The 10,000-nt window shown below is 47.5% G+C and overlaps 1 protein-coding gene across 1 annotated transcript in view; it reads left to right on the top strand.

The window, feature by feature from the left end:
• The window catches only part of LOC143302036 (cocaine esterase-like), a gene marked incomplete at its 5' end in the record, with an annotated part of 22,904 nt that overhangs the window by 10,524 nt on the left and 2,380 nt on the right, over nt 1–10,000 (top strand). The window contains 4 exons of the mRNA XM_076616524.1: nt 756–864; nt 2,833–2,922; nt 5,145–5,286; nt 9,346–9,453. Coding sequence (XP_076472639.1) covers nt 756–864; nt 2,833–2,922; nt 5,145–5,286; nt 9,346–9,453 — 449 coding nt within the window. The remainder of the gene's footprint in view (nt 1–755; nt 865–2,832; nt 2,923–5,144; nt 5,287–9,345; nt 9,454–10,000) is intronic.

The raw sequence follows: 10,000 nt of genomic DNA, 5'->3' as shown, positions 1-10,000 counted from the left end.
TTTACCCATTCAACCAATCCCCTTTCTTCTTCTTCTTTTTTTTTAATGTATTGTGATAAGAAACACTATGGACCACTATTTTCGAATAGGAAAAAAAACAAAACTGTAAATTCATCGTTTTAAATTTTGAAACGGCGGTTCCTGTACCAAAAAATATCACATTTAGTTATGCGTGCAGTGAAAAAGAAACGTTCCAGTTCAACATGTACCTTAAGAAACTAATCATCAGAAATTATCAAGATTTTGGGCACAGTACTTGAAGTACAGTAATTAGAAAATATGAAACCCTCGACCATACTGATCTTTAGAAATTATTCAGAATTCGGGCATAGTATTCATAACATTTTATGAAAATTAATCTTTCTGTTTATTATTCTTTGTTCGTGGGCTGCATGTACACGAGCGGTCTTTATCGTGTATGAGCGTTTTTATCCCGCCATGTAGGCAGCAACACTCCGTTTTCTGGGGTGTGCATGCTGGGTATGTACTTGTTTCCATATCCCACTGAACGCTGACATGGAGTACAGGGTCTTTAACGTGCGTATTTGATCTGTTTGCGTATACACACGAAGGGGGTTTAGCCACAAGCAGATCTGCACATATGTTGACCTGAGAGATCAGAAAAATCTCCACCCTTTACGCACTAGGCGCCGTTGCCAAGATTCGAACCCAGGACCCTCAGATTGAAAGTCCAACGCTTTAATCTCTGGGCTGTAGCGCCCGTCCAAACAATAAAGTTTGTAAACCTGTTCCAGGTCCATTGGCTGGCGGGTGACAGATTTCATCTTCGTGCCTTGTGTGGATGGAGACTTCATACCTGACCATCCCCAAAACTTGATGAAGAATTCAACCTACCTGCAGCAGGTAAAACAATCCTTGTATCTGACAGTCTCGACAGCATGCTGGAGAATTCAACCTAGATGTAACAGGTAAAACAATCCTATCATATAACAGTCCTCACACCTTGATGAAGAATTCAGCCTACCTGCAACAGGTAAAACAATCCTTGTATCTAACAGTCTCGACAGCATGCTGGAGAATTCAACCTAGATGTAACAGGTAAAACAATCCTATCACAATAACAGTCCTCACAACTTGATGAAGAATTCAACCTACCTGCAACAGATAAAAAAGTTATTTTACCTGACAGTCCTCACAACATCCTGAAGATTTCAATCTACCTGCAACAGGTAAAACAATCCTATCACGTAACAGTCCCCATAACATGCTGAAGAATTCAACCTACCTGCAACAGGTAAAACAATCCTTGTATCTAACAGTCTCGACAGCATGCTGGAGAATTCAATCTACCTGCAACAGGTAAAACAATCCTATCACATAATAGTGCCCACAACATGCTGAAGAATTCAATCTACTTGCAACAGGTAAAACAATCCTATCACATAATAGTCCCCACAACATGCTGAAGAATTCAACCTACCTGCAACAGGTAAAACAATCCTATCACGTAACAGTCCCAACAACATGCTGAAGAATTCAACCTACCTGCAACAGGTAAAACAGTCATTTTACCTGACAGTCCTCAGAACATGCTGGATATTGCAATCTACCTGCAACAGGTAAAACAACCCTATTACATAACAGTCCCAACAACATGCTGAAGAATTCAACCTACCTGCAACAGGTAAAACAATCCTATCATATAACAGTCCCCACAACATGCTGAAGAATTCAACCTGCCTGCAATAGGTAAAACAATCCTATCACGTAACAGTCCCAACAACATGCTGAAGAATTCAACCTACCTGCAACAGGTAAAACAGTCATTTTACCTGACAGTCCTCAGAACATGCTGGATATTGCAATCTACCTGCAACAGGTAAAACAACCCTATTACATAACAGTCCCAACAACATGCAGAAGATTTCAGTCTACCTGTAACAGGTAAAACAATCCTCGAACATAACAATCCCCACAACATGCCGAAGATTTCAGTCTACCTGCAACAGGTAAAACAACCCTATTACATAACAGTCCCAACAACATGCAGAAGATTTCAGTCTACCTGTAACAGGTAAAACAATCCTCGAACATAACAATCCCCACAACATGCCGAAGAATTCAACCTACCTTTGTTCAGGTAGAACACTTCTGTTACATTGCAGTTCTAAATACATGATGAATAATTCAACCTTCCTGTGTTTAGGTAAAAGACCCCTATTACCTGGCACTCACCAAAACATGTTGAAGAATTCATCCTTCCTGAAACAGGTAAAACAACCCTATTACAGAACAGTCCCAACGACATGCTGGATAATTCAGCTTGCCTGTGTTCAGCAGGTAAAGCATTCCTGTTTCTGACAGTTCCACAACGTACTGAAAATTTCAACTTACCTGCAGCAGGTAATCACTTCCGTCACCTGACAATCCTTCCTCACAACATGTTGTAAAATTTAACGTGCCTGAATTCATCAGGTAAAGCACCCCTATTTCCTGACATTCCCCACAAATATGCTGAAGAATTCAACCAACCCACAGCAGGCAGGTCCTATTATATAACAGTCCCCACTACACGCGGAAGAATTAACCTACCTGTGTTCAAAACAAGCAAAACACACCCCTTTAGGTAACAGTCACCACATCATTTATTTCTAAAGTTCACCTACCTGAACTAGCCAAAGAGAAAGTTTTCTGTGTTGCTTGTTTGAAGGCGACAATATAGTCTTTTGAAATGAACTGACGTGAATTACCTGTACAGGTGGGCTTTTACAATTAGTCAGAGAGAAACCTCTCTGGTTTGCTTGTTTGAAGGTGACAATAGCTTTTGACAGTCTTTTGAGATGAATTGACGTGAATTAATTACCTGTGCAGGTGGGCTTTTACGAGCTGGATTATTTGTCCGGGGTGACCAACAACGAGGGGGCCCTCATTTATGAAATGGCAGCCAGACTCGTGGTGGGTGTGTTTGAGGGAATGAAAGAGCGAGAGAATGGAAAAGAAAGAAAGAAAAAAAAAAAAAAAACAAAAGAAACTGAAACGAAAGAGAGAGAGAGAGCGGGTGGAGAGAGAAAAATAAGACCAGAAGGAGGAGGAGGAAAAGAAGAAGAAGGCAAGTGAAGTGTATTTGAAAAATAAGAAATGACATCATGACCTCTCTCCCTCTCTCTCCCTCCCTCTCTCTCTCTCTCTCTCTCTCTCTCTCTCTCTCTCTCTCTCTCTCTCCCTACCTTCTCTCACTTTCTCTCTCAGTCTCTCTCTCTCTTTCCTCCTTCCCTCCATCTCTCCGTCTCTCCCTGCCTTCTCTCTCTCTTCCTTCTCTCTCTTTCTCTCTCCTTCTCCCCCCTCTCTCTTTCCCTACCTTCTCTCACTTTCTCTCTCAGTCTCTCTCTCTCTCTCTTTCCTCTTTCCCTCCATCTCTCCCTCTCTCCCTGTCTTCTCTCTCTCTACCTTCTCTCTCTCTCACTCTCTCTCACTCTCTCTCCTCCCTCCCTCCATCTCTCCCTCTCTCCCTCTCCCCCCTCTCTCTTTCAGTCTCTCTCTCTCCTCCCTGCCTCCATCTCTCCCTCTCTCTCTCTCCTCCCTCCCTCCATCTCTCCCTCTCTCTCTCTCCTCCCTCCCTCTCTCCCTCTCCTCCCTGCCTCCATCTCTCCCTCTCTCTCTCCTCCCTGCCTCTCCCTCCTCTCTCTCTCAGTCTCTGTCTCTCCTCCCTGCCTGCATCTCTCTCTCTCTCCTCCCTCCCTCCCTCTCTCCCTCTCTCGCTCTCCTCCCTCCCTCCCCCCCCCTCTCTCTCACTCTCTCTCCCCCCTCCATCTCTCCCCTCTCTCTCTCTCCTCCCTCCCTCCATCTCTCCCTCTCTCCCTCTCCCCCCTCTCTCTTTCAGTCTCTCTCTCTCCTCCCTGCCTCCATCTCTCCCTCTCTCTCTCTCCTCCCTGCCTCCATCTCTCTCCCTCTCTCTCTCCTCCCTGCCTCCATCTCTCCCTCTCTCTCTCTCCTCCCTGCCTCCATCTCTCTCCCTCTCTCTCTCCTCCCTCCCTCCATCTCTCCCTCTCTCTCTCTCCTCCCTCCCTCTCCCCACTCTCTCTCTCCTCCCTGCCTCCATCTCTCTCTCTCCTCCCTCCCTCCATCTCTCTCCCTCTCTCTCTCTCTCTCCTCCCTGCCTCCATCTCTCTCCCTCCCTCTCTCCTCCCTGCCTCCATCTCTCTCCCCCTCTCTCTCTCTCCTCCCTGCCTCCATCTCTCTCCCTCTCTCGCTCTCCTCCCTCCCTCTCCACACTCTCTCTCTCCTCCCTGCCTCCATCTCTCTCCCTCTCTCTCTCCTCCCTCCCTCCATCTCTCCCTCTCTCGCTCTCCTCCCTCCCTCTCCACACTCTCTCTCTCCTCCCTGCCTCCATCTCTCTCCCTCTCTCTCTCCTCCCTCCCTCCATCTCTCCCTCTCTCGCTCTCCTCCCTCCCTCTCCCCACTCTCTCTCTCCTCCCTGCCTCCATCTCTCACTCTCTCTCCTCCCTCCATCTCTCCCTCTCTCTCTCTCTCTCCTCCCTCCCTCCATCTCTCCCTCTCTCTCTCTCCTCCCTCCCTCCATCTCTCTCCCTCTCTCTCTCCTCCCTCCCTCCATCTCTCCCTCTCTCGCTCTCCTCCCTCCCTCTCCCCACTCTCTCTCTCCTCCCTCCCTCCATCTCTCCCTCTCTCCCTACCTTCTCTCACTTTCTCTCTCTCTCTCTTTCCTCCTTCCCTCCATCTCTCCCTCTCTCCCTGCCTTCTCTCTCTCTTCCTTCTCTCTCTCTCTCCCTCTCTCCTCCCTCCCTCCCTCTCTCCCTCTCTCTCTCTCCTCCTCCCTCTCCCTCCTCTCTCTCTCAGTCTCTGTCTCTCCTCCCTGCCTGCATCTCTCTCTCTCTCCTCCCTCCCTCCATCTCTCCCTCTCTCTCTCTCCTCCCTCCCTCTCCCCCCTCTCTCTCTCAGTCTCTGTCTCTCCTCCCTGCCTGCATCTCTCTCTCTCTCCTCCCTCCCTCCATCTCTCCCTCTCTCTCTCTCCTCCCTCCCTCTCCCTCCTCTCTCTCTCAGTCTCTCTCCTCCCTCCCTTCACCCCCCCCCCCTCTATCTCTCCCACACACTCTATCTCTCCTTCTATCTGTTCTGGGTTGTTGTTTTTTCTTCACTCGCTCTGTTCTTTTTATTCCTTTGATCAGGACGATCCCAATCAGCTGCTGGCTGACCCAGATTTCTTTGACCTTGACCTCGTGAAGGTGCTGCTGACGCATCGTTTTGGACACACCAACGTTGCCATGGAGACCATTGTGTCGTTCTTCTATACGGCTCCAAGATTGCACAGTCAGTGATGGAGTTCGTCTTTCATACTTCTGTCTCTGTCTCTCTGTCTCTGTCTGTCTGTCTGTCTGTCTATCTTTCCCTCCTTCCCTCCCTCTGTGTGTGCATGTGTGTGTGTGTGTGTGTGTGTGTGTGTGTGTGTGTGTGTGTGTTCTTTAATTTAGCGTCTTTTCACTATCAGTGATATTAGACGATTAAAAAAAAAAAAAAAAAAATCAGGGGAGAGGGAAGGGGTGGGGGGCGGGGGGGGTGGGGGGGAGGGGGAACGTGGGACAGGAGAAGGATGAATAAAACAGAAAAGGTAGAAAACTATCAAAACTGCATAACTAACATGCAATTACAATTAACAATAACAATTCAATAATGATAACAATAATCAGAAATCATTGACACAATTCTGAAGTACATTAAAGGAATGTAGAAATAGGGCTATGAACTAATGCATGTGAAAGTTCGACAATAAGAACCTCATCAGAAATAATTTTCCAAAAATCATCTGCAGAATAGTTATTCTCTTTGAAATACTCGGACAATAAGGTACGTAACTGCTTACAGTGAAATAAACAATGATGCAAGCTGAACTGCTTACCACAGATGTATGTAACATTTTTACTATACTTTGTCTTCAGCGCATCAAGTTTTATACGGAAGAAAGTAGAGGTTACTAATCTTGTATAGCAAGCTGATGGATTCGGTATCTTTTCTTTAATAATATTCTCAGGAAATAATGTCCCTGTATGTTTTAAAAACTTTTCCTTCCATCGGTTATGAAATCGACCCCATGCTGATTTTTCTAACAAAGTGTATGCCTCTTTTACGGAAAGACGGACATGTATTTCTGTCGATTTTTCTGAATCTTGTGCTCCTCTTTTAGCTGCTTTATCAGCAGTTTCATTGCCATGAATGCCCACATGAGAAGGCACCCACCAAAAACTGACCTCAGTCCCTTTAATCGTCAAACAATGTACCAAATGATTTGCCTCAATAACTAAGTCAGGTCTTGTTTCAAGGCTACATAATTCTAGAGCATAAAGTACTGATTTGGAATCAACAGAGAATGCTATTTTCAAGAAAACTATTTGATGGCTCACTAAGTAGTTCAGAGCTTGTATAATAGCAATTAGCTCAGCTGTGAATATGGAAAGGTGTTTTCCAATAAAGTAAGATTTTTCAACTTAAAAGGCAGGAATATTGAAGGCTGCACCAGCATTTTTGTCATCAAGAACAGATCCATCTGTAAATATATGGAGATGGTTTTGATATTTTTCTGCTATATGAATTCTGGCAGAACTTGTCGCGATATTGATGTTTTCTTCCTTTTTTAAATTTCAGAATAACTCATATCAAAATCTGCTTTCAACATTTCCCAAAAAGGAACAGGAGTATAATTTGTTTTGCAGCTAATTCTTTCATGTTAACATCAGATTCTTTTAACAAATTTGAAACGTAAGTTGCAACTGTTTCTTGAGATGAAATGGCTTTAGCTCTTTTAGTGTGTGTGTGTGTGTGTGTGTGTGTGTGTGTGTGTTGTGGTGTGTGTGTTGTGTGTGTGTGTGTGTGTGTGTGTGTGTGTTCTCCTTGTCTGTCTTTCTGTGTCTGGCTGCCTGGCTGTGTTGGTGTTTGTATAGTATTGTGTTGTGTCGTGTTTGTCGTGTCGTGTCGTGTCGTGTGGTGTGGTGTGGTGTGGTGTGGTGTCGTGTCGTGTGGTGTGGTGTGGTGTGGTGTCGTGTGGTGTGGTGTGGTGTGGTGTTGTGTGGTGATGTCGTGTCGTGTCGTATCGTGTTGTGCTGTGTTGTGTCGTGTCGTATCGTGTTGTGCTGTGTGGTGTTGTGTCGTGTCGTGATGTGTTGTGTTGTGTCGTGTTGTGCTGTGTGGTGTTGTGTCGTGTCGTGATGTGTTGTGTTGTGTTGTGTTGCGTTGCATTAAATTAATGTTGTGTTGTGTTGTACTTGCTGTGTTGTGTTGTGTTGTGTTGTGCTGTGCTGTGCTGTGTTGTGCTGTGCTGTGTTGTACTTGCTGTGTTGTGTTGTGCTGTGCTGTGCTGTGTTGTGCTGTGCTGTGCTGTGTTGTACTTGCTGTGTTGTGTTGTGTTGTGTTGTGCTGTGCTGTGCTGTGTTGTGCTGTGTTGTGCTGTGCTGTGCTGTGCTGTGCTGTGCTGTGTTGTGTTGTGTTGTGTTGTGTTGTGTTGTGTTGTGCCGTGCCGTGCCGTGCCGTGCTGTGCTGTGCTGTGCTGTGTTGTGCTGTGCTGTGCTGTGCTGTGTTGTGCTGTGCTGTGCTGTGCCGTGCCGTGCCGTGCTGTGCTGTGCTGTGCCGTGCCGTGCTGTGCTGTGCCGTGCTGTGCTGTGCTGTGCTGTGCTGTGCCGTGCCGTGCTGTGTTGTGCTGTGCTGTGTTGTACTTGCTGTGTTGTGTTGTGTTGTGTTGTGCCGTGCTGTGCTGTGCTGTGTTGTGCCGTGCCGTGCCGTGCTGTGCTGTGCTGTGCTGTGCCGTGCTGTGCTGTGCTGTGCTGTGCTGTGCTGTGCTGTGCTGTGCCGTGCTGTGCTGTGCTGTGTTGTGCCGTGCCGTGCCGTGCTGTGCTGTGCTGTGCTGTGCCGTGCTGTGCTGTGCTGTGCTGTGCTGTGCTGTGCTGTGCTGTGCCGTGCTGTGCTGTGCTGTGTTGTGCTGTGCTGTGCCGTGCTGTGCTGTGCTGTGCTGTGCTGTGCTGTGCTGTGCTGTGCTGTGCTGTGCTGTGCTGTGCTGTGCTGTGCTGTGCTGTGCTGTGCTGTGCTGTGCTGTGCTGTGTTGTGCTGTTGTTGTGTTGTAGTGTCTGGCTTTGAACTTCACTGTATTGTGTTGTACTGTTTTGCACTGTATGTAATCGGAATGCATTGAATTGTATCGCATTATATCGTATCGTATTGCATAGTATATATATCGTACTGTGTTGCGTTGTGTTGTGTTGCACGACGTTGCATCGAATTTACGGCTTGTCGTGTCGTATTTTTGTGCTGTGTTGTGTTATGTTGTTTTATATTGTATCATGTATCGTTTTGCTTTTTCGTCACAACAGATTTCCCTGCATGAAATTCCACATGCTGTTGTTCCTCATTTTTTGTCAATGACAGAATGTTCTGCACCAATACTCACCCACGCACGCACGCCTGTGTGTTGTCACCGCTCTTCATATATTTCACTCTTGCGCGTAACACAAACACACACACGCACGTCGTGTGTGAGAGGGTGTCGTTTTGGTGGTGGTGATGGTGGTGATGGTATTGGTGGTAGTGTTGTTGTTGTTGTTGCTGGTGGTGGTAGTTGTGTCGTTTTGGTGGTGGTGGTGATGGTGGTGGTGGTGGTGGTGGTGGTGATGGTGGTGGTGGTGATGGTGGTGGTGGTAGTTGTGTCGTTTTGGTGGTGGTGGTGGTGGTGGTGGTAGTGGTGGTGGTGATGGTGGTGGTGGTGGTGGTAGTAGTGGTGTTGTTTTGGTGGTGGTGGTAGTGGTGATGGTGGTGGTGGTAGTTGTGTCGTTTTGGTGGTGGTGGTGGTGGTGGTGGTAGTGGTGTCGTTTTGGTGGTGGTGTTGGTGGGTAGAGGGTGGAGATTTTTCCGATCTCCCAGGTCAACATAATGTGCAGACCTGCTTGTGCCTGAACCCTCTTTGTACGTATACGCAAGAAGATAATCAAATACGCACGTTAAAGATCCTGTAATCCATGTCAGCGTTCGGTGGGTTATGGAAACAAGAACATACCCAGCATGCACACCCCCGAAAACAAAAGGTCATACACGTAAAATGTTACATGTTTGTCTGAGTGTGCATGTGTGCGTGCCTAAAATCTGATTGAATGACACAGGAAACGAATGATACGCGCTCAGTGGCAGCCGTCAGTCGGCTCTAGCCAGGTAGACAGCCTGTTGTGCAAATGACCCCGTGTTTGTAAAGCGCTTAGAGCTTGGTCTCCGGCCGAAGATAGGCGCAGTATAAGTATCCATATCAATCAATCAATCAATCAACCTGGAGTGATCGACGATGATGACGTCACAGCAATCCCAAGCTCCCCTGTCTCGTTGTCGGTGTGTTGGCAGACGGCACGGCGTTAAATCTGAACGACGTGATGCTGAGTGACGGGGATGTGGAGTTTTACGTGCCGCTGGTGGAGCACGCCAGGGCCGTGGCTGCTGCTGCACGTGCAGGTGAGGGGTGTGTGAGTGTGTGTGTGTGTGTGTGTGTGTGTGCTGGGGTGGGGGGAGGGGGGGTGCGGTCTGTGATGGTGGAGGCAGAGTTGTAGTGGTTGTGGTTGTGGTGGAGGGTTATTGGTGCTGTCAACGTTGTTGTTGTTGGTGGTGGTGGTGGTGTGTTGTTGGTGTATTTGTGGTGGTGGTGGTGGTGGTGTGTTGTTGTTGTTGTGGTGGTGGTGGTGGGGGTGTGTGGCACCGACCTACACACACACACACACACACACACACAGGCATGCACATGCATACACGCACACAGACACACATATCTACCCATCAACCCATACACAGAGAAACACACACTGTCACACAGATACACACAGACACACACACACACACACACACACACACACACACACACACACCACCACCACCACCACCACCACCACTACCCGCATCCCTATCCCCCAAATCCAGTTCACACACACACGCACACGCGCACACACACACAAACACACGCAAACACACACACACACGCATCGACACACCCGCCCTCCAACCCCCT

This window comes from Babylonia areolata, chromosome 28 (genome assembly GCF_041734735.1).
Source record: "Babylonia areolata isolate BAREFJ2019XMU chromosome 28, ASM4173473v1, whole genome shotgun sequence".
NCBI classification, from domain to species: Eukaryota; Metazoa; Mollusca; class Gastropoda; order Neogastropoda; family Buccinidae; genus Babylonia; species Babylonia areolata.
The sequence above is the reverse complement of the archived record's forward strand: the minus strand, read 5'-3'. Positions and strand labels throughout refer to the sequence as shown.